General features: G+C 35.1%; 2 protein-coding genes across 2 annotated transcripts in view; one reads left to right on the forward strand and one right to left on the reverse strand.

Moving 5' to 3' along the window:
* The window catches only part of hemk1 (HemK methyltransferase family member 1), a 23,313-nt gene extending 12,339 nt beyond the window's left edge, over window positions 1–10,974 (reverse strand). The window contains exons 1-3 of the mRNA XM_073852036.1: window positions 10,770–10,974; window positions 10,474–10,650; window positions 10,076–10,167 (exon numbers count right to left, since the gene is read on the reverse strand). Of these exons, the coding sequence (XP_073708137.1) occupies window positions 10,076–10,167; window positions 10,474–10,650; window positions 10,770–10,835 (335 nt within the window). The 5' untranslated portion in view covers window positions 10,836–10,974. The remainder of the gene's footprint in view (window positions 1–10,075; window positions 10,168–10,473; window positions 10,651–10,769) is intronic.
* Window positions 10,975–19,709: 8,735 nt separating this feature from the next.
* srgap3 (SLIT-ROBO Rho GTPase activating protein 3) overlaps window positions 19,710–25,861 on the forward strand; it is a 132,753-nt gene continuing 126,601 nt past the window's right edge. Inside the window, exon 1 of the mRNA XM_073852569.1 lies at window positions 19,710–19,776. Within this exon, the coding sequence (XP_073708670.1) occupies window positions 19,710–19,776 (67 nt within the window). The remainder of the gene's footprint in view (window positions 19,777–25,861) is intronic.

Genomic DNA, 25,861 nt, shown 5'->3' on the forward strand with positions numbered 1-25,861 from the left:
CCCAATGGTTCAAACATAGTACCCTAAAGGTGGTGCTGTGTATCAGGATGATAATGTACCAATACACACAGCAAGACTGGTGACAGAGTGGTTTGATGAACATGAAAGTGAAGTTGAACATCTCTCATGGCCTGCACAGTCACCAGATCGAAATATTATTGAGCCACGTTGGGCTGTTTTGGAGGAGCAAGTCAGGAAATGTTTTTCTACACCAGCATCATATAGTGACCTGGCCCCTGTTCTGCAAGAGGAATGGCTCAAAATCCTTTTGGCTACTGTGCAGGACTTGTATTTGTCATTCCCAAGATGAAATGATTTTGGCCACAAAAGGAGGCCCAACACCATACTGATTGTGGTATAAAACTAGGTGTTTCAGTTTCATTGTCTAACCCCTGTATATATATATATATATATATATATATATATATACATATATACACACACACACACACACACACACACACACACACACACACACACACACACACACACACACACACACTTTTTATTTGTATGCACATAATAATTTTTTCTTATATATAAAAAAAATGTTTGTCATGTGTGTGTACAGTATAAATTACATTTTTATTAAACATGCAAAAACATTTATTTATTTTACATGCAAATTAAAAAATATTTTTTTCCTAGATTTAAAAATATATAATATTATTTGTATAAAAAAAAAACACTGTACCAGATATTTGAAACTTCATTGAAATTAAGTAAACAAAAATATTTTCATTCACACAAAATAAAAATATTCATTACACACATAAATAAATACTTATTAATATGTAAATACATTTATTTTCTTACATAGAAAAAAGTACGATATTTAAAACATTTTGAATTTTATTAAACATGTAATACATTTTGAATAATATATTTTTTTTACATGTAAATTAAAATTATATATTTTTCTTGGTTTATAATAGAATATTATATATTATTTACTAGTTACTACAGCAATGTGATTCTTTACGGTTTTTAATTCATCTTTATAGATGGATGGATGGATAGATACACAGATAGACAGATAGATAGACAGATAGATAAATAGATATCTTTTTCTTTAATATATAAAATGATTTTTATATATACTTTTTTATGAAACATGCAATACATTTTTATTTGTATTGTTTTTAATTAAAATGATATATTTTCCTTGTTTTTTTATTTATTATATTTAAATATTTTTAAAATTATTACATTTGTACAGTCACATACAGCTAAAAAAAATTATATTTACTATAGAAACATATCTGATTCTTTACGATTTTCAATTTTTTAAGACTCCCTGTGCTTCACAAAATCACAATTTTGATATGCCCTAAAATTTACAGCCCCCCCCCCCACTCTTATTCGATATTTAGCAAATAATTCCACATCACTGATGTAATCACACTGCAAGGAAACATTAACAAAACAAAGGGCAGGTCACATGCCCTAACACAAGTATCTGACCTGTTACTGAGGTCATAGCGGGTTTCCAGATAAAGCAACTCCGGCATCATCTCCTGTATCAGCTGCTGGATGACTGGAGGATGGCATGGGGCAACCTCGAGGTAAACACGCCTGGGCAGACAAGGACATTCAAAAGTGTAAGAGAGGAAAAGGTTGGGCGGAGAGGATGTTTCAGCAAGTAAACAATCTCGTAAGCCATTAGTCATGAAGAATAGTACGTCTGAGACAGAAAAACTGAAAGCTAATGCTAGTATAACCCGCTCAATAGATTCTCAGTATCTATGAAAGGACAGCATGTGTCATTTCTACGAAAGAAACAAACCTTGAGTGGACATAACAAGACACCCAAAGAAATCTGAAACCCTATATAGACAACTTGACATTCACCGACTAAAAAAAAAACGACACGTGCAATGCTCTCAGGCCATGACGAGTTTATCGCTCATCCATTCGGCGAAATGCTTATTGAATTTGCTGTTTTACGAACATGGAATAGGATCACCTTACACAAGACAGGTTTTGCAACTTGTCACCAAAGGCTAATTGTGTTATTTGTTATTGTGTATGCATGTGTGTGTGTGTGTGTGTGTGTGTGTATGTATGTATGTGTGTGTCTCAAAAGTGATGAGGGCGGGGAGAACCTTCTGGTCCCTGGAATACTGTTATCAACTGAACTACAGAGAACTGTGAAGCACTCGATTCCCTGAAGCATTTAAGATATGCTGGGAAAGCTTCTTAGCGCATTTATACCATACTATTTATACTGCGTTTGGCTAAAAGGCCACTCACACAAAAATATTCAAAGAGAACCAGTTGCTTTGCCAGACCACATATGATGGTTTTTAGACAAACACACACGTCTTACCCTCGCTGAGTTAAGAGCTTCGAGCTCAGAGCCAGAATCGGCCTAATCACAGACAGGCCGTCCAAACCCCCGTCCAATGCTCTGTGGTCTTCAAACCTTCAAGGGAAGAGGCGGGAATGGTTAAAAGTTTACACGAGACGTTCTCAAACACACACGTCAAAGATTAGAGAACATTTTGAGTGTGTCCGCATGTTGGCCTAACCTGAGTATCTCTGTTTGTAAAGTCTCCATGTCCTGACTGAGCAAGTAGGGAGGGTTGCTGACTAGAAAGTCAACGGGGTCGCATTTGCTCAGTATCGTATCTGCATCTGGGAATACAAAACATGTTTTGTTCTCTCACCGTCATATACAAAACATCGATTTGCACTGGAAATTAAAAGCTCGTAAACTAAACAACAATAATGAGTGGATAGGAAAATAATCACACAAATGTTGAATCTGGAATATTTTCAGTTGTTGTGCTTAAATCAAATACTATCATAGTATATACTGAACATCCCTGGTGAAAAAAAACAGCTAAAACCTAGGCTGGTTGGCTGGTTTTAGCTGGTCAACCAGCCTGGTTTTAGCAAGTCATAGCTGGAAGGCAGGCTGGTTTTAGAGGGGTTTTGGCCACTTTTCCAGCCTGGCCAGGCTGGTCAGGCTGGGAAACCACCAGCTAAAACCAGCCAGACCAGCTTGGCCAGGCTGGGAGACCAGCTAAAACCAGCTACTTCCAGCTTAAACCAGCTAAGACCAGCCAAGGCAGGTATTAGCTGTTTTTTCAGCAGGGATATACAGTACACTACTGCTTTTTTAAGACATTAATATTCAGCAAGGATGCATTAATTGATCAAAAGTGACGGAAACAGCATTTATAGTTACAAAAGGTTTCCACTTTATGTAAGCATGTATCATGGCTTCCAAAAAACATTAAGCAACACAACTGTTCAACATTAATACTAATAAATGTTTCTTAAGGACCAAATCAGCATATTAGAATGATTTCAGAATGATTTCAGAAGGATCATGTGACATCTAATTCAGTTTTGCCATCACAGGAATAAATTACATTTTAAAATATATTAAATTAAAAAACAATTATTTTAAATTGTAAAAAAAATACTGTTTTTATACTATATTTTTGATCAAATAAATGCCTTCCTGATGCACACAATGGACTTCTTTAAAAAAAAAAAAAAAAAACACTACTCAAACATTTTGTATACTGTATACACACACATATGACCATTTTGTTTTGTATAGAGGATAAAAAAAATAAAAATTCAGTATGCATTTAATTGATCGAAAGTGACAGAAACAGCTTTTATAATGTTATGGAAGGTTTCTAATTCAAATAAGAAATGTCTGTTTTTTTAAAGAAGATTGTATCATGGCTTCCAAAAAATATTAAGCAGCACAGCTGTTCAACATTAATATTAATAATAAATATTTTTTGATATTTTTTTTAAATCAGCATGTTAGAATGATTTCAGAAGGATCATGTGACACAGAAGGCTGAAGAAAATTCAGTTTTGCCATCACAGAAATAAATTACATTTTAAAACATAGTAAAATAAAAAAATATATTATTTTAAATTGTTCACAATACTGTTTTTAGTATATTTTTGATCAAATAAATGCGGTCCAAGGTGTGCATAACGGACTTCTTTAAAACACTACTACTCTAAAATTTTGAACAGTACTGTAAATATAATATAAATAGTATAAACTGTATTAGTTGCTATTTCTATGTACTTACAGTAGTATAATAGTATTTGATTTTCTCATGTATGTATACTGTACACACACACATGTGACCCTGGACCACAAAACCAGTCTTAAGTCGCTGGGGTATATTTGTAGCAATAGCCAAAAATACATTGTATGGGTCAAAATTATTGATTTTTCTTTTATGCCAAAAATCATTAGGAAATTAAGTAAAGATCATGTTCCATGAAGATTTTTTGTAAAATTCCTACTATAAATATATCAAAATGTAATTTTTGAATAGTCATATGCATTGTTAAGAACTTATTTTGGAGAACTTTAAAGGTGATTTTCTCAGCATTTTGATTTTTTTGCACCCTCAGATTCCAGATTTTCAAATAGATGTATCTCGGCCAAATATTGTCTTATCCTAACAAACCATATACCAATAGAAAGCTTATTTATTGAGCTTTCATATGATGTATACGTCTCATTTTGTAAAATTTAACCTTATGACTGGTTTTGTGGTCCAGGGTCACATATAGTATGTGACAGATTTGTTTAAGTATAATTTTATTTAAAGAAATTATTATTCAGCAAGGATGTATTTAATTGATTTAAATGTCTATTCATTAAAGAAGCATGTATCATGGCTTCCAAAAAACATTAAGCAAAACTGTTTAACATTAATACTAATAAATGTTTCTTAAGCACTAAATCAACATATTAGAATGATTTCTGAAAGATCGCGTGTCATGGAAGGCAGCTGAAAATTCGGTTTTTTTATAAAATTCATATTTTTAACTAAAAAACAATTATTTTAAATTGTAAAAAATATTTCACAACATTACTGTTTTTACTATATTTAGATCAAATAAATGCAGCCCTGGTGCAAAAAATTTCATTTCAAACATTAGTGTAAATATTATATGTATACACAGTAGTATAACAGAATTTGATCTTCTATGTTTGTACACTGTACACACAAACATATAACATATGACAGATGTTTCTATAGGATTTTTAAAAAAAGTAATTAATATTCAGCAAGAATGCATTTAATTGCTCAAAAGTGACAGAAAGAGCATTTATAATGTTACAAAAAGTTTTAACTATTATTTTACTAAAACTACTATTATAAACTGTAAAAAATATTTTACAAAATAACTGTTTTTACCATATTTCTGATCAAAAAATGCAGCCCTGGTGCAAAAATTTCAAACAGTAATGTAAACATTATATAAAAATAGTATAAATTGAATTAGATGCTATTTATATGTATACACAGTAGTAAAATAGTATTTGATCTTCTCATGTATGTATACTGTTACTGTACACACAAACATATAACATATGACAGATGTTTCTATAGGATTTTTTTTTAAAGACATTAATATTTAGCAAGGATGCATTTCATTATTCAAAAGTGACAGAAGCAACATTTATAATGTTACAAAAAGTTTCTATTTCAAATAAAAGTCTATTCATCAAAGAAACATATATTATGCATCCAAAAAAATTATTAAGCAACACAGCTGTTCAACATTAATATTAATAATAAATGTTTCTTGCGGACGAAAATTGTAAAATGTAAAAAAAAAATACATTATTTTAAATTGTAAAAAATATTCACAATATTACTGTTTTTACTATATTTTGATCCAAAAAAAATGCAGCCCTGGTATATGGTATATACACAGTAGTATAATAGTATTTGATTTTCTCATGTTTGTATACTGTACACACACATATATAGTATATGACGTATCCAACTGGCTGTCAAAACATATATGTGACCCTGGACCACAAAACCAGTCATAAGGTTAAACAACTGAGTAATAAGCTCAATAAATAAGCTTTCTATTGATGTATAGTTTGTTAGGATAGGACAATATTTGGCCGAGATACATCTATTTGAAAATCTGGAATATAAGGGTGCAAAAAAAAATCAAAATACTGAGAAAATCACCTTTAAAGTTGTCCAAATTAAGTTCTTAACAATGCATATTACTAATCAAAAATTACATTTTGATAGGTTTACAGAAGGAATTTTACAAATCTTAATGTAACATGATCTTAATTTCCTAATGATTTTTGACATAAAAGAAAAATCAATAATTTTGACCCATACAATGTATTTTTGGCTATTGCTACAAATATACCCCAGCGACTTAAGACTGGTTTTGTGGTCCAGGGTCACATATTAGTGTCAACGAACCATGAAATCTCCTGAAAAGCCTCCATTTATGCCTGCTAGCAATAACCACAACACTTGCTAACCAAAACAACACATTTCTGCAGAAGTACCTTCATTTATGCAGTCACTGAAGTGCAGCTTTATAGAGCAAACAAGTTCATGTCACAGTCTAATAATAGTAACGCGGGTAAGCCACAGAGAGTTAAAAATCTGATATTTAGCATTCAGGCGGGCTGTTTTTAATGCCATCTAGCGGGAAGAGAGGCACAAGCTTTAACAGGAAAAGCTTAATAAATCCCTGGAATTTGCGGAACATTTCCATGTCGCTACCTTAGAGGCCCTTCTAGGATTTGGGCTGAACCGCCTGGCCTGATCCATCAAAGTCTCCATTATCTACTAGCACTCAAGTTGCACTAATTCTAAATCAATTACGAATGTTATGATACACACAATGAATTCCCACACTGTTTTTAGTTTCTTCACGGACTGTGGGTGAGAATTTTGTGGTGTGTATTTAAATTTGGAAAATGCAGCTTGTTACTGGCATCTGATGAAATTCGCAACAGTATTTAGTAAATAAACATACAAGGAGCGTGGGATGTGTAGAACTGTGCATCGAATGACCGACATTGAAGTTCTACAGAATCCGTGGTGCCTTCTGTGGAATTGTGAGCTGTGGATTACGTGCAGGTCTGCTTGTGACTCATACACTGGTCACATCGGCCAGACATAACAGAGAGAAAATCAAGGAAATGGGACAATCAAAGATGCCCGTCACTCCCTCACGCTGCATTTCCTCTCCATATACTAAACAGACAAGCGACCTTGTTAAAATTTTATCTCTGCATTAAAACATCAGCAAGTTTGCACAGAGAATTAAAATAACACGTCTAGTCTTGACCTGGCTTTCATCTCTCTATGGTCTTTTCTTCAAGAGAAAAAATAATGACACTTTGGCTAAGAATTATTTCCATTTGGTCTGCTTTTGTCGAATTAACCTGCATAGAAAGGCTAACTGACTCCAAAATGATTAAACAGTTTATCGCTACACATTAGGGTTTGTGTTCCATCTAAATTCATTATCATTTAGATCATAAAAATGACATTTCGTGCTTCTCCATGAATTTAATTTCATGACGATTAAGTAATAGCTTATTTCTGATAACCATTTTATAACCATTATTAAAGGAAATGCTTAAGGCGGTGACCCAAATATCACGTTATATTCTGTTTAGAGCCACAACCGCCCATGTGACAGCACAACACAAGCCTGAAGCCCTAATATTTATATCTTACGTTTGCAATAAAGTGTTCCTGAGATATTTAGATGTCCAATGCTGTTAAAAATTAATCACCAGATAACAGCCAGTGACGTCAAAAAAGGCATGTTGACCAGAAATGACGTTTGTTGTGTGCTGACCAAAAATTGCCACTTTTGCAGGAAATCAGTCTCACAATAATAATTAACTGTTATGACTAGTTATTGCTGAGTGTCTTACCCTTAATCACATTTAAATGGTGAACATCGAGTCTGTCTTGCAGACCCAGTCTGGAAAAAACAAAAAAAAGAATATGGAAGAGTCAAAATAAAAAAAATCAAGTGATAAAGATCCAAATATATAAGCTTTATATGTGATCCTGGACCTCAAAACCAGTCTTAAGCAGCACGGGTATATTTGTAGCAATAGCCAAAAGTACATCGTATGGGTCAAAATTATTTATTTTTATTTTAGGACAAAAATCATTAAGATATTAATTACAGATCATGTTCCAAGAAGTTATTTTGTGAATTCCCTATCACAAATATATCAAAACTTAATTTTTAATTAGTAATATGCATTGCTAAGAACTTCATTTTGACAAATTTAGACTTTTTTGCACCCTCAGATTCCAGATTGTCAAATATTTGTATCTCTGCCAAATATGGTCCTATTCTAACAAGCTTATTTATTCAACTTTCAAATGATACATAAATCTCAATTTCTAAAAATGTTCTAATTTGTGGTCCAGGGTCACATATAATCAGTGGTGAACAGAGGTGCTGGTGGTCACCTGTTTGCATTTTCCCTTGTAAGACACACTGCTGTCTGGCTTTGATCCAAAGCAAATACCCTGAGCTTAAAAAAAAATAAATCACGGGTACAGATGTTACAGTTGACATGCTACATTACTCAGAAGAGCAAGATAAATAATTAGAAAAAAGACACTGAGTGCAAACCTGTGGAATTCTGTGTAGTAAACTAAGAGAGATGGCTCCAGATCCACAGCCCACCTCTAGACATCGTAAATCAGTCCTTTGTATCAAGCGGAGGTCCTCCAGAACCAGACTAACCAGCTCCTACATGGTCCGAATGGAAATAGATGTTTTCAAACATGCAGTCCATGTTAATCCAAAAAAAGTCACGTCCACTTTTAAGTCCACTTGTGGCAAAATTCAAGTTTTTCACCTCAGTTTCAGGACGGGGTATGAACACAGGAGGTTTCATCTTTAGGGTGAGGTCTCTAAAGTCCCATTCTTCAATCACATACTGTACAGGCATCCTAAAGAAAAAAAAGTGCACACAGGTTTGAGAAAAGGTCAAGAGGCAATCTATTTTCTAATGTTTTTACTTCTCTTTTATAAATCAGCTACTTTTAACCACATTTTATCAGTCTCAAATCTACAGTTTATTCAACACACAGTAAACATCCTTGTTTGGGGAATTTAAGAAAAATATTGAATTAAATGTGGTAATTTAATTTGTACAATTTTGTTTTGATCTCATTGTATCTGAATTGGATTTGTACTGTCTTGTGGTAATCCTTTACAAAAAGTTGTATTTGCTAACATTAGTTATCTACATCAGTTAAAATTAACTAACAATAAAAAACACCAGATATTTTTTATTTTTATTTTTTTATTAGTGGGTGCAGGACACTATAGTTCATATAAGTGAGCATAGCAAAATAAAATAAACTGTGACATATTACACCCAAAAATTCTTCATACAGTGGACTACCAGAAAAAAATATTCAAATTAATTTAAAATTAAAATTATTCAGATACTGAACTGACAATGGTTTGCTTAAGTGTTTTTTTCTTTAATTGCTTTAATTTACATCACAGACTGAACAAAATTAAACTTTGCTTGGTAGTATTTGTGTAAATATTGTCATAATAACAGTTGTCTGAATTTTTGGTTGATTGTAATCCATTACATACCTTTCAATCAAAGTTATGGCATTATCAAGTTCTTGTCATATTTTATTACCATTTTCTAAACTATAGCAAATAAACTGTGATAATGTTAAAAATGCTGAAGTTGTCTGAACACATTTTGGTTTGACTGTACTTCTAAAGCATTTATTAGTTCCTGTTAATTTTACCATGTAATAACGCATTTTTAAAATTAAGTTGTATGTGTTAATATTGTTTAGGCTAACTAACTAATTAACAGCTGTATTTTTTTTTAAATGAATACTGTAACAAAAGTTTTGTTTACTAACCTTAACTAATGCAGCCTTATTGTAAAGTGTTACAAATTAAGTTAATATTACATTTTTCATTTTATTATTTGCATATCTGCATTGTATCACCATCAATGTAGGCCACTGAAGAAAAAAAAAACATACTGGTTTAACACGAGCTTTGTCCTTCACTAGACATAAATAAGAAAAGATCAGTGGGTGGAAGTTAAAAGTCCTCGGAAATGGTTTAGTGTTCATCTAAAGAGAGTAAATGAATAACAAATGACATTTCAAAATAACTCGATTCAAAAGAACTTTTAATGAAGTTCTGTGAAGGCCTTGACAAGTGTGTCCAGGGTCCCGGTCATTAAAAACTCAGTAAAGTTGTAGTGAGCATAACTGTAAAATAGTACCTTGTGAGGCGTTTGGAGCATAACTCCCACACTCTTTCTCTCTCCCTGTCAGTCAGGGTGTCTCTCAGCCTTTTCCTCTGCACACATTCCAGCTTTCAACAAAGAAAGACAAGGACACAGTGTCATGGAAAGGGAAATATCTATGGCTTTGATTTTGCAAAGAGGAAGGAATGGGAGTAAATTTAAAACTAATTTCTTAAAGTAATTTCCTAAAATATTTTTTAATCATTCATTTTTTATATTAAGTGTTATTTTACACACACTACCATTTTGGGAGAAAACTCAAGCAGGTCACTGAATACATTCAAGCATGTATACATTGAATCATGTCTACATAAGACAAAAATGTCTTATGGAACTTTTACGTTGTACCAAATCATTCCGAGACAGAAACTCACAGTTTTTTCGCCTAGTACATGAGATATGATGTATTGGCTAGACAGAAGAGGCTCTGAAATGCCGTGCAGCGTGAAATGTTGAGCCCACAGTCTGATCGCCTGCTCTGCTGTGATACTGCAGTCTGCCGAAGGAGCAACAGCGCCCTCTGCTGCACTTGAGCAATACCTCACAACACTCTGGAAAACAACCAACAGCGCATCAAATAAATAAATAAAATAGATACAAAACATTCACGTTTTATGTTTATTTGACCAGAGTTATCGTAATTAAAATACATAAGAGATCAGACACTTACTCTGTGTTTTGACACTCCACTGTGTCTGTGCATTAACCGATTGAGAAACCAAATTGTCTTAAACATTATCGCTCTGTATTGTAAGCTAATCGAGCTAACATTAAATGTTGAGCTGCTATAACATTCGAGGAAAAGCTGTCTGAAGATATTGCGTAATTTGCATATTTTCGCTTTTTGATCCAAGTAACATCAGATGGCATGTGCCTCGAATGCCCGAATCGTTATTATGAGTCGGATCGTTTGAATCAGTTCAAAGAATTGATTAAATGATTCATTTGAATGATTCATTTACAAACGAAATCGGCTTTATTTGATACGTTCCATTTTCCATACTTCCATACCATTTCGTTCTTATCACCACGGACATCATTTCTCAACGAGGAAAACAAAAAAGGAGGAAAAGAGGGGCTTCTAGAAGAACTGGGATCGACACAGGTGCATCTTTTGCCAAACTTTTTTTGATCGAAACATTAGAAGCACTTATAAATCTCTTTCCTCTCACATCTAGTACAGCAGTTTTAAGTCACGTTTTATATGTGCTGTTTAAATATACCATGCATTTCACGTGACGTTACTTCAACAGAACATCTTGTTTTATTAAAAAAAAATAACTTTAATAAAAAAACATACTTTAATGAACAACATTATGTTACTAAAATGACTTTATTGGAATACATGTCAATTTCCACTTGAGCTAGTTCTTTGAATTGAACTGTTCAAATGAACCGATTCGTGGAAGCGGACTTCCTGTCACTAGTGCGCAATGAACGCTTTTATAGATTTCAAAATAAAAGCCATAATAGGTCAATGCGACAACCAAACTAAAGGGACAAACCTTTTAAATGAAAAAAAAAAAAAAAACAGTATTTCTTCTACTATGTTTATGCTACACTCTTTAATAAAATGTGATAAACTAAATATAATTTTACGCTTCACACGTAAGGGTGTAATGCGAAATGACCACTAGAGAGCGCAAGTGCATTGGCCTACTTCACGTTTAAAGATGCTAAATAATCGGACTTAATTACAAATGTGACCCTGAGATTTATACATCATATTGAAAGCTGAATAAGTAAGTCTTCCATTGATGTGTGTTTGTTAGGATATGATAATTTGGCCGAAACCGACTATTTGAAAATCTGGAATCTGGAATGAGGGTGCAAAAATATCAAAATATTGGGAAAATCGCCTTTAAAGTTGTCCAAATGAAGTCCTTAGCAATGTATATTACTAATCAAAATTACGTTTTGATATATTTATGGTAGGAAATGTACAAAATATTTTCATAATCTTTACTTAATATCCTGATTCAACAATAATTTTCACCCATACAATGTATTTTTGGCTATCGCTACAAATATACCCATGCTACCTGGTTTTGTGAACCAAGGTCACAGAGGATGAACTAATTTACCTCAAACTGAAAACCTCTTGAATTCGTATTTTGGGCACAATGCAGATAAAGATATCCTTTGATTAAAAAAAAAATCCAGTCCTATTATGATAGAGAGAGAAAAAAACAATGATTTATGAGTTACTAGAAACTTTGTGACATGTATTTGTCTTCAATGCACCTCTTTTCCTGGTTAATTTGACTTACAGTGCCTTTCGAAAGTATTCATACCCCTTCATTTTTTTCACATTTTGTTATGTTAAACTACTTTAAATTACTTTTTCCCCACATCAATCTACACTCCCTACTCCACAATGGCAAAGCAAAAAAATAGGTTTTAACATTTGTGCAAATTTATTAAAAATAAAAAACTAAAAAATTCAGTTTCTGGGACACTCGAAATTTAGCTCAGGAGCATTCATATTGCTTCTAGATGTTACTACACTTCGAGTGGAGTTAAAGTGTGGCAAATTCATTTGAATGAGTATGATTTAGAAAGGCACACACCTCTCAGAAAAGGTCTAACAGCTGAAAATGCATATCAGAGCAAAAACCAAGTCCTGAGGTCAAGATAACTGCCTGTAGAGCTCAGTGACAGTCTTGCGTTAAGGCAATGATCTAGGGAAGAGTTCAGAAAAAAATCTGCTGCATTGAAGGTTCACAGAAGCATGTAGCCTCCATTATCCATAATGGAAGACGATTGGAACAACTAGGACTCTAGAAAATGTCTGGCAGCCCCCATCCAAGCTGACAGAGCTTGAGAGGTGAAAAGGTGAGGCAAAGAATGGCAGATAATTGCCAAATGCAGATGTGCAAAGCTTGTCACATCATACCCAAAAAGACTTGAGGCTGTAAAGGTGCTTCAACTATGTACTGAGTTAAGGGTATGAATACTTATGCAATATACTTATTTCAGTGTTTTATCCTTAATAAATTTGTCAAATTTGCAAATCTGGTTTTTGCTTTGTCATTATTATGGTTTATGGAGTGTAAATTGATGTGGGGAAAAACCAATTTAAAGCAGTTTAACATAATGCTGCAACAAAACAAAATGTGAAAAAAATGAAGGGGTATGAATACTTTTGCAAGGCACTGTAGTTTCATAATAACTTCCAGATAACAACTTCAGTGTTATTTGGCTATTATTAAATGTTTGTGTGCAACATAGAGCCCAATTTTAGTTTGCATATTGTCCAGTTTTGTGACAACAGACTTCAAAGACAGAAGTTTTGAAAGGACTTGTTGTCTGCAGTCTGAGTTAGAGAAGAGAGAGCTGCAGAAATCACGTGAGGAGAGACTGGAAGACTGGATTGGGGGATGGAGGACTGGTGCTGTCAGCCAGATGGGACTGATTGTTATTGTGAGCTGCAGGGGTTGCAGTGTGTACAGCCTCAGTCTATTTGTGAGCAGCACTACACATGATTTCAACCGTGAGTCCTGTGTTTCCCCTCAAACACTGTCTGTCAGAATGAACACTCTCCTTTATATTGAACAAAGAGGGATGAGACAATAAAAATAAGCTCAAGAAGTAGAAGTGAAAGAAAGAGGGCAGAAGGGTATAAAGGAGGTTAAAGTACAATATCAAAGGAAGGACTGTCAAAATACTTTTCAGTTACTCAGAACCTTAAACCATTATGGAGTAACTGAAAAGTATTTTGACAGTCCTGAAAATACATGTTCGTGCTTAAACATTTTGTAAAATCTTGTACTGTGTTGGTTGTGCCATGTCAGTTTAAATAGATGCCATATCTGACACTGTGGGCTTCACCAACCTCCAACCCATCTCTCATTCTATCTATCAGTCTATCATCTCGCTTCTCACCTTCTTTCTATCTTTCACACCATCAACACTAGACTGACTACATCTAAATAAAACGCACAATGTAGTCTCGTTAGGCTTTGTGAGCAGAAAGAGTTTCATGCGTACTGTAAACATGACATTGCTTGATATAATAAAAACAAATGGTCTAATGGTCTTGTTTTGCTAGAGCTGTAGAAAGGAAGAGTTGAATAGTCTGAAATTGGCCGAAGACATTTCAAGATGCCATTTCCACATCATTTAAACTGTCTCCTCCAAATAAAAATAACTGTCAAACCACTAAAAGGAAAATATATGTTGGTTCTTTAACGTCATTATTTACAATTCTATCAATGCCTAAATGTTAAACTGATTTTAAACTGCGTAATATTTTTCTCTTTTGCTAATATGACAGGAATAATCTAACATGGATTTATTGTGCAATGGCAGTGAATAGGCCACCTCAGCTGAGTGCCAGATGTGGATGATAAAAGAATGGGAAGTATGTGCAGGAAATATTTTAGGATTTCTAACCTGCTCTTGGCATTATACTTTGGCTGTAGTTGTGATTATATATAGCAACATGTAGTATTTGGCTTGTTTTCGCTGTTGCTGTGATTATGAGCAGCTAAAGGTAAGATTTCATCTTAATCTTCTAATTTCTGCAAGATAATTATGTAGCATCAGATATTGGTCAACTGTACAACTGTACATGCAAACATTATCTCCAGCTTCTCAACTTGTCCAAATTTCATTCATCTACAGTGGTCTAAAACCCTGGCAGTGGTCCAGCCAGAGTCTTCCATGGCACATATATTCTCAGCAGTGGTGTTTTGAGCCTCCCGGAGGAAGCTCTCTTTCTCTCTCCGTAATTCTTCAAGCTATAATACTGAGAAGAACCTCACAATGCTGCTTTGTTCCTCAAAAACACTGAAGTCATAGTTTCCCAGGCTGCTGCCCCCTGAGATGCCTAGAAGTGAAGAAGCGAGAGGAGGGGCACGGAGCTTGGTAAATTGCTTTCTAATTTTTTTTTGCCATGAAAAAAAGGGTACAATACATTCTTGTGCCCCTGTAGGGATGTTCATTACCCCAATATAGCCGATGATGTTCCAGGAATTGTTCCCCAGCCTCCTTAACTGTGATAAATGAATGAAATTCAGAATTTAAGAATGGTTTTCCTTTCCCTTCTATGTACAGTTGAAGACATAAGTTACATACACCTTGCAGAATCTCCAAAATGTAAATTATTTTACCAAAATAAGAGGGATCATACAAAATGCATGTTATTTTTTATTTAGCCCTGACCTGAATAAGGTATTTCACGTAAAAGACATTTACATATAGTCCACAAGAAAAAACAATAGTTAAATTTATGAAAAATTACCCTGTTCAAAAGTTTACACACACCTGATTCTTAATACTTTGTTGTTACCTGAATGATCACAGCTGTTTTTTCTGAGTAAACTGCCTGATATTATTCTAGAAAAGTTCCCAAAAATTCCACAAAATCTTTGCTTTTTCAGCATTTTTGTGCATTTGAACCCTTTCCAACAATGACTATGATTTTGAGATCCATCTTTTTACACTGAGGACCACTGAGGGACTATTGAGGGAATATGCAACTATTAAAGAAGGTTCAAACGCTCACTGATCCTTCAGAAGGAAAAACGATGCATTAAGAGCTAGGGGTGTAAACTTTTGGAATTTGAAGATCAGGGTGAATTAAACTTATTTTGTCTTCTGAGAAACATGTAAATATCTTCTGTTGCTTCTGAAGGGCAGTACTAAATGAAAAAAAAAAATTAGACAAAAGGAAAATGTACACATTCTCATTCTGTTCAAAAGTTTACACCCCTGGCTCTTAATGCATCGTGTTTCCTTCTGAAGCATCAGTGAGCGTTTGAACCTTCTGTAATAGTTGCATGCGAGTCCCTCAGTCGTTCTAAGTGTAAAAAGATGGATCTTAAAATCATACATTGTTGGAAAGGATTCAAATACATTTAATCTACCTGCCTGTCATTCTAGATTGATCTATCAATCAATTGTTTATTCTGCCTATCAATTTATCAAACTTCAGGGGTTTTCAAATGTGTTTGAAATGTGTTAGTTTGCTATTATTAAAATTTAGAAACTGATTTGGAATTTAAAAGGCACTCTCAACTGCTTGCTGTTAATTGCCTTCCTTGATGCTTCAAAGAACAAAAATGTTACCAAACGCATGGTGGCATTGATTACGAATCATTCAGAAACCGTAATCAAGTCCACCTGACGTCTGGATATTGATATAATAAAAATAAAATCTTTTTTCACATCAGAAATGTAATCCTCTCACTTCTCTGTTTGCATATTCCATTATAAATTCCTGAGGTAATCTTGTGAAAGTGCGCTTTGAAAAGGTCAAGTGTCTTGTTTATTAAACACTGCTCAAGACGCTCATGTTGGTTGGCTACAGAAACACTAAACTTTTCTTGCATAGATCAGTGACAAAATTAACAGTATGGTAGTGACATCCCAACCCACATGTATAAAAATAGCATAGAGTAACGCAGGAGAAGTAGATACTGTGCTATTTCTGAAAGAAATGACAACATAGGTGAGGTACAGGCCATGAAATATAGTGTGAATGCTATGAGAATCTATAGGATAGCTGTGACGCCCATTTAGCTATTGATTTTGTCATTGGATTCTAATCTCACATCTTCTAGTGTTTTGCAGTGTCACTTAGACCACGACCCATTTCACTAAGAGCTTTTCTCCTGCACTGCAAGATTGCAGATAGAATGACATGATGACAGAGCTATGATGTGGGTCTCTGAGACCGCAGGTTTAAACACCTCGCTGACAGGAACTGTCAGGCCACCGTCTCAGTTCTCAGAACATCAAATCTTTGAACATCTCTGACACCTGCTGAATGAACACCGCTCGTGTCACTTGCTCATTGGTTTTGGACATCACATCCTAAATTCATCTTGAGCACTCTAGGGTTTTAGACGCAAAACAAATTGGATGTTAAATTAATACTTCCAAACACATTTAACACATCCTGCCATATTATGCAAATCAAACTAATTATGATACACCCACAGAATAAAAAAAAACAACTTCAGTGTGAATTGAACATCTGTGCTGTCTCTTTTCTTCCTTTAAAACAAGATTGCATGCAAATAAAATAAATAAATAAAAATCATTTTAGATCTCACATTGTCCTCATGAACTGCAGGATTGGAATGAATGGAGTGTGATGTGATTTAGCAACGTGGTTTGATCCTCCATCCCCAGTTTTCCAGGTAACTACCAGCTCTTTAACCATGTTCCTGACTGAACTATTCCTGACAAATGCAATTCTATGCAGTATCTCTTTCTTTAATCCACGTTTTAACTACTTCAAGGTGTTCATCTATGCATTATGATATGCTTTTAACCCTGATGTTATTAAAAACCATCTCTTAAAAAAAAGCATTTCTTTATGATTGAATTTGATTGGTCAGTTGCAGCATTCAAAGGACAGAATGACATTTCTGAATGACCGTCATCCAGTACGTTTCCTGTATGGCTGTGGTCACATTAAGTCTCTCTGTGGCTAAAAATTAAAAAGTTATAAATTAAAAGTCATATGTGACCCTGGACCACAAAAACTCAAATAGCATGGGTCAAAATTATCGCTTTTTTCTTTCATGCCAAAAAGATATATAGGATATAAAGGATATAAAGAATCATGTTCCATGAAGATATTTTGTAAATTTCCTACCATAAATTTATTAAAACTTATTTCAATTAGTAATATGCATTGCTAAGAACTTCATTTAGGCAACTTTAAAGGGGATTTTCTTAAAGGGGTCATCAGATGCCCATTTTCCACAAGTTTGTATGATTCTTTAGGGTCTTAATGATATGTCTATAATATACTTTGGTAAAAAATTCTCAGTAGTAGTGTAATAAAACACCCTTTTATCTTGTCAAAATCAGCTCTGCAAAAAATTAACTCATTTTATTGCATGGTACCGTTAAATGCAAATGGGCTCTGCTCGCCCCGCCCCTCTCTGATGTGGGATTATGAGCCGTAATGTTTACTTTAGCCTCATTTAGTGGCAAACATGCCAACAAGGACATTATTAAGAAAGGCCGTTTGCAAAATTGCATAACAACCCCTTTTACTCACTTCTGCTGTGGGTGAAGCTGCATCAGGAACGATTCGCACAAAGTAGATCGGGATCCGCGCTTTCCTTTTTATAAACGAAAGTAATGTTATCCTCTGCGTCTTCAGTGGCTCAGATGTCGGAAGTAAATGACTACTGCTCTGTTCATTATTACATCCAACAACAGAACACCTCAATCGCTCAATCAGAGACATTCTTGTCTTCCCCTGCGCCTGAGTCGACACAATGGCGATCTGACTCTGACTATTTCAGCTCGGTGAGGACGGGTCTCAGGTAAGGCACTCATTTAAATCAACTATCATGGGAGCGGCCTGAGAAGCTGAGAATGACCTGATTTTAAAAAGGGGATATTACTTTTAAAGATTTAAAAAAATACCACTGGGTGAATTTTTATCATTCTAGGGTGGTTGTGTACACAAACTGGCAACACACATTAATGTTCAAACAACATGTAAAAGTGATTTCAGATTTTCAAATAGTTGTATCTCGGCCAAATATTGTCTTATCCTAACAAACCATACATCAATGGAAAGCTTATTTATTAAAAATAAATAATAATAGTTTGACAGGTTGAGTTGAGTGTTCCTCATTCTTCTCACACAGTAAACTAATTTCAAATTCTCAACTTAAATCAGTATTTTATGTCCATGTTTTTATTTGTTTTGGTAAGTAGTAGGATTAATGTACAGTCAGCTGGTAGTTATTGCAAATGAAACCTCCTTCAGGGTTATACAAGATCACTTTGTTCACCCTGACATGTTTACTTTGCAATAATGATATTTGTGGCAGTGATGCATGTATTGCCTGGTAATTGTGTCAAGTGTTGGTCTGGATGTTCACAGCCTATTGTGTGTAGGCTATAACTTAATATTTTAGTTAATGAGAAATAGGACAAAAACAAACACATTGATACCTCTGAGGAAAATGATACCTTGAGCTAAACACACTGGCTTTAAAGAATGGAAGTGTAAACGAAACGCCCTGTGTGAGAGAGTGTGTGTTTGTGTGTGTGTGCCCTGGGAGGGGTGCATATGGAACTGATTGGATTGGTTGAGGGAGTGAATTCGACAATAGGAGGAGTCTCATACGACGCTCGGGCGCTATTCTGTTCTTTGCTTTGCCGCTGAGATTCTAATGCAACGGAGCCCAGTCAAACTCAGATTATGCCATCTCAACTCTTCCTTACAGAGCATGCTATCCTGAGGACCACATAAAACGGAATGGGCACAGACGCAACGCCGCATCGTGCATACCGAAACCTCTTCTTGTAGGCAGGAATTGTATTTTCTTCAGTCACTTCAGATGGCAGATCTTGAGCAAGGAGGAGCAGCCTCTCCCCGAGCTCATCAGCTCTTCTGAACGCGAGGGATCGGATCTGAGAAAGCGCAGGTGTGCCCAGGGTGCTTCCAGCTGCCCTTGTGCTTCTTTCCAAAGGGGAAAGTATTAGGATTACCAGCAGATGTAAATTGAAGGACACTTCTGAAAGGTACTGGTGAGGAAGAAGGGGGGGAAAAGCTGCAAACTGTGAGAGTCGGGAGCTTGCGCGCAAGGCTCAACATATCACTGGATTCTACATTTATACCTCAAGAAAAATGTCATCTCAGACGAAGATTAAGAAGGACAAGGAGATCATTGCGGAGTATGAAACGCAAGTGAAAGGTATGTATGCTTGCCTTTTAATGAGTGGTCTTGATAAACATCATTTCACTTGGCCTGTAGCGATACTTGATGTTTATATTGATGCGATACACAACCTGCTTCTCTAAATAAACAAAGATTACTTTGTTTTGCACGACTGTGTGTAACATCAAGTCGTTTTAACGTTTATTTATTAAAATTAGTAGCTATTTTAAGTCGTATAGTACTCTTCCATCTTCTTAACTAGCATCTATTTATTAAACCAGTACTTATTCATTAGATACTAGTAGCCACAGTCTGTTGGGTTAATCATTAGTACTTTTTCATTACATATTAGTAGCTACTAGACATCACTATCCCAACAGTGACATGTAACTAGTCCATTATTACTGGTAACACATTTTTGCATCTTTGGTTCTGACATCAACTGTTCACTTTCAACTAGTGCGGTATGTTCTTTTTGTATTGGATGATATTTCTTAATTATTACTAACTACACCAATTGACTTTACTAGTGCTTGTTACATAGACACTAGTGCACATTCTATTTGTTACTAGTAGCATTTTTGATTTTACTGTAAAGTAGCCATTCTGAGTAGTCATTACGTACGTAATGAGATAACAAGTGAGAAAAGAAATGTTACTAGTAGCAATAGGCATATGTACTATTTGTTGTCTCAAATAGAACAGCAATAAAGTCCATGTAATGGTTTGGCATTTGTGCATCAAGACCTGATTGCGTCCCATTCTGGCTTCTTGCTGGCAGTTTTTACCCCAGTGGTTGATTTTGTGTTTGTTTGGCTGAAGTTGCATTGTGCAATAGTTGGGCGGGATGTCCTTGCTGCTTTGTAGCCATCTGTCCCTTCCTCATGTCAAAACTGTGTCCTACAATAACAACATTAGTAACTTTGATTCCGTTGACACGGGGTGCCGTGCAGCCACAGGAATGGTTTGATAAATTCAAATGTGTTTTATTGCAGTGACTCATGCGCTGTTGCACATAAATTCCAGCTATTAATGCTCTGCACATTAAGTGTTCATGCACACATTGTGTTTTGGTGGAAAACGAGAAGCTCGGGTGAGGGTTTTTGTTGCTGGGTAGAATGGTGTATTGTAGTGTCACGCTCTCTGCACAGATGGGTGGAACTTGAAGGCAACCAGCAAGCTTGGTTAAATCTTCTCCTTTGTTTACAGTTTACTAGACCTTTTTGGCAGATCTTGTATTGAGTTTAAATAAACGAAGATCTAAATTTAGTCACTCTAGTGATCAAGTGAGGATGTTCAGAGGGTGATCTGTTGTTGTGAACATGATGCACAGATGTTATATATTGTTCTCCTCTGTTTACGAGATGCTTTCCCCCTCAGTGGACTTGAATGACAGTTGGCGTTTGACTAAATGTGTCCATTCAGAAAGCATTGTAACAGCTCTGCTGTCTGTAGTGTGTATTTGTTGTTTGTCAGACTAAGCTTGTCAGTGTTTAGAACCTAACTAGGTTCAGTCTGAAAGGGCGTTGCAGAAGCAGTTCATTGATTGGCTACTCGACAATGATGGTGAAGGTTCAAATCAAAGGTAAACCAAAGAGAATAGTCATTAATTATTAATGGTTAGTAGTACAAACATTTTACCAGTCGCTTACGCAGCAAAGCGGGGTTTGGGAATTTCCCCCAGTTTGCTTTATTAATATTCAGCGTTTAAAACTGGCCGTCCTGAATTGCAGGGATTAAGTGTAATGTGATGCACGCCGAATCTGCGGTGCGATTTACAAAGTCTGTTCCTCTACTCGAGGAACCCTTCACACTAAACGTCTCTGATGTGATTCTCGCTTGAGTAGCTTTTGTTAAAAGAGAGTCTTGCCCCTCAGTGTTTGAGAAGGCCACATGGCTCTCAAGCATAGAGGGGCCCGACCCATACTTTGGATTTACATAACTGTTGTGATCTATAATGCTGCCACTCTCTTCTTGAACAAATGCCTTTGACATTAAAATGTGGACCAGCCCTTCCCCTGTCAGAAATAATATGGTACCAAAAGATTTCGAAAATGCTAGAATATGTATGAATCCAAATGGAAAAGTTAACATATTATTATAACGTATTCTTCAGTATCAGTATCTTCAGAGAGAAGTATCTTGTTCCTGGTATTTGTTTGCCTAGTACTGCTTGGTTTTGGTAACACATTTGGTTATGTGATCTTTAAATTCAGAAGGTCGCAGACCATAGTCGGTCTTTGTCAAGTCCTGATCTGGTGGTTACACGAGGGAGATGTAGTCTGGAATAGTAATGAGCTTTATCTTCAATCATTAGCCTTTTGAGCAGCAAGCTACGAATGACACAGAGTGGCTTGTTAATGCCAGATGGACTCCCATGACACAGACTCATGTTGGGGACCCTTTTATTTCCTGTAAGCAATTTACCATACCAGATTATAGGATAAAAAAACAACAGCAATATAATCTTGATGTGGTCCAATCAGAAAAGTGTTTGGTGCAAATGAGACCCAACTATAAATTTCCATATTTCCGCTAATAAAACTAAATGTGAAACAATAGTGTCATATTCAGATGGTGCCATTTGTCAGCTCGGGAGCCATTAACACAAACTGCCCCTACTGTCTGGCACCTCTCTGTTGATGTAAACCCAAGAGAACGGTGGTGAAGTAAAACATGTTAAATGGAGATTCAGAGACGTTAGCTGCTGAAGGGCCGCATATATAATCATCACAGAACATTTCACCTACATAATGTACGAAAAGGAGGTTGGGAACAGCTAAGCAACTTTTAAAAATATTGTGAATAATTGAAAGCACAATGAATTATGCAGGAATGAAGATTGAAAAGATGAAGGGTGAAGCAAAAACGAGTAGAAAAAAGAGAATGAGTAAAAAAGAAAGCATAGTTTACACTTTGTGGGTGAATCTTTTGAAGGATTACTACGTTAGTCCAGTCTTCAGTGTCACATGGTGTTTCAGAAATTATTCAAATAATAATTGAGCACCAAAGCAGCATATTAGAATGATTGCATATTAGTAATGGCTGCTGAAAAAACAGCTTTTGAAATAAACTTGAGATTTCTTTTCTATTTTTATTGAATTTTATTAATCCAGATTAGTGAAATTGATCACAAGAGTCAGTAAATTCTGACAGAATTAAACATTTTTTTGCAACTAACCTTTTAAGAGAAATATATATACAAAAAGTTTACACCCCCCTTTTAGAATCTGCAAAATGTTTATTATTTTACCAAAATAAGAGGGATCATACAAAACTGAGGGACTCGTATGCAACTATTACAGAAGGTTCAAATGCTCACTGATGCTCCAAAAGGAAAAACCATGCATTAAGAGCTGGGGGTGAAAACTTTTGAACAGAACAGAGATTGTACTTTTTTATTTTTTTGCCTAAATATTGTATTTTTTTTTTCATTTAGTACTGCTCTTCAGAAGCTACAGAAGATAGTTGTTTCCCAGAAGACAAAATAGGTAAAATTTACCCTGATCTTCAAATTAAAGCTCTTTGTGCATGTTTTTTCCTTCTGGAGCATCAATGAGTATTTTAACCTTATGTAATAGTTGCATATGAGTCCCTCAGTTGGATCTTAAAATCATACAGTCATTGTTGGAAAGGGTTCAAATACACAAAAATTTGTGTAAGAACACAGTATTAAGAATCAAGGGGATGTAAACTTTTGAACGGGATCATTTTTATAAATTATTTTATCTTGTGGACTATGATCACATAACATCTTTTATGTGAAATATCTTATTCAGGTCTAGGGCTGCAACTAACGATTATTTTAATAATCGATTAATCTGTCGATTATTTTTTCGATTAATCGATGAATCGGATAAAAAAAAAAAAAACAAGGGATTTACAACCCTTTATTCAAAAACAGAACTAAAATCTTTAGAAAGTGCACGAACATGTTGCTCCTTGAACTGTTATAATAATAATAATAAAATAAAAATGGAATAACACAAAAAACATACACATGTATGCTTTACATCTGCCAAATATATAGACTAAATAAACTAAAATTACTATCCGTCAAGACAGCGGCTTGCTGTGGTGTACATGCTGCATTTCCCATCAAGAAGCCTCTCAAATTAAATTCCTCAGTGCGCATTAAAAAAGTCATGTGACTTTGCACGCTGGAACGGGATAACTTGACTAACTTTCTGCTTCATTCATTCTGCCATGGCGGTGTTTAGTGTCCTGCCATCAGCAGCGACCAGCTGGAAGAGTTCCGCATTCAAATGCACGCAAAACTGGCCTCAAAGCCCCAGCAAAAGTAATTACCATGAATGTGTCAAGGCAAAAATTAAGAAAATATTCGAATTACTTATTAATAAACTAGTATTTTCTGATTCAGTGTTGCAAAGATGAAATTGACGATCCTGCCATCTGCTCATTAATGCCTAATGCATCTTTATGGATTAGCTAATGAAAGAGTTTTGTTTTCGATTTTAATTATTTCGTTTTATAGTAAAATAATAATTTAAAGCTTTCTATAGATATTGTGTTTGTGAGGCAATTACCTGGGTTTCGGTTAATTATTGTGAAGCGCTCCTGTTTAAACCAAAGATATCAAGCGTATTCTGTTTGTTTTCTTTAAGAGCACATTTTGTTGATACTGTTAGTACACACAAACTAAGGTAGACCCTTTACAGTTCCGGGTGGTATATTACTCTTACCTTTATGAGCAAAAAAGAAATTCCACATTGCACTGGCGTCTCCATGCCCTGCAAAGCGCGCTTCTCTCCGCACAAACTTTGGATTTATATTGATTGAATGATTAAACTAATATTGTGATATGTTTTAAGTTTTTTATATCAATGGATTTTAATTTAAATCGCGATGAATTAAGCAGGCTTTTGATCTGTCTGCCGCTGTTTGCTAGGTATAACTTTATAAAACAAAAACTTGAATTTAACAAACAAAAAGTGTTCCAAATATATCTCTAAATTAACTTTATAAACTAAAGGAACGAAAATAAATGTAATCACTTTGCTATTAAAATCAGCAGCTGTGTAATGAGGAAGAGAAAGAGAAAAAAAGACAGTCGGACTGGAAATTCAGTCGGCCAAAAATTGATGAGCTGTCGGACATTTTTACAAGGAATGTTTGTTTAATAACCTATTTAATATTCTTAGGCTACTTTCTTAATTAAATATATTATTTCTTTGATTTATTTTAGCGTTTTTAGGCTGCTTGTTCGCTGACTGAAGTGTAGGCTATATATAAAAAAACAACGTGCCACCGTCACAGCCCTATTCAAAACTGAGACGATTTCACCTCAGCAGAGCTCCTCTTTCTCCTTACGGTTGTGGTATGTTTTCGACACATTATACAGACAGACAGTGTTACAAAAACTATAGAAGTAGTTTTCTCCATCTCCACTATCCAACGACCCGTACACCAGCTGTTTTGCGATCGAGCATTGGCTGCTGTGGAGGTACGCTAGCCAAAGTAGGCTTAAATATCAAACATGTTTGATATAAATCGGGGCAGCATATATATATATATAATGTAGAAACGGTGCTTTATGCTCAAATGTTCCAGTTTTGCGCATAAGTTAAATTCGCATTTTTGGATGGAAACACAGCTTATGAGGTGCCGAACTCTGCTGGCATCAGTGCGGGAGAGAGACCGAATGTGTCCACTCCGCTCTGCGCTCAATTTTTTTTAAATATATATAATAACAACCAAATGTCTCTGCGTCGCGCGACACAACGAATCGATTATGAAATTCGTTGCCAACGCTTTTAGTAATCGATTTTTATCGATTTTATCGATTCGTTGTTGCAGCCCTATTCAGGTCAGTACTAAATAAACAATAACATGCATTTTGTATGATCCCTTATATTTAAAAAAAAAAAAAAAAAAAAAGGAACATTTTGCAGATTCTGAAAGGGGGATGTAAACTGTAACCCCAGGGGGCGCAAATACTAATGACACACTTTAGTTTTCTTTCATGATGTCATATTGCTAATGATATTCAGTCCAATTATAGTCCTCATCAATGCATACTACACAGTCGAATCACCATGTGAATAACAGAACAGTAATCACCAAATCATCCTGATAACTTCCGTCTCTAGCGTACAAATCC

The sequence above is a fragment of the Garra rufa genome, chromosome 12 (genome assembly GCF_049309525.1).
Source record: "Garra rufa chromosome 12, GarRuf1.0, whole genome shotgun sequence".
NCBI lineage: Eukaryota > Metazoa > Chordata > Actinopteri > Cypriniformes > Cyprinidae > Garra > Garra rufa.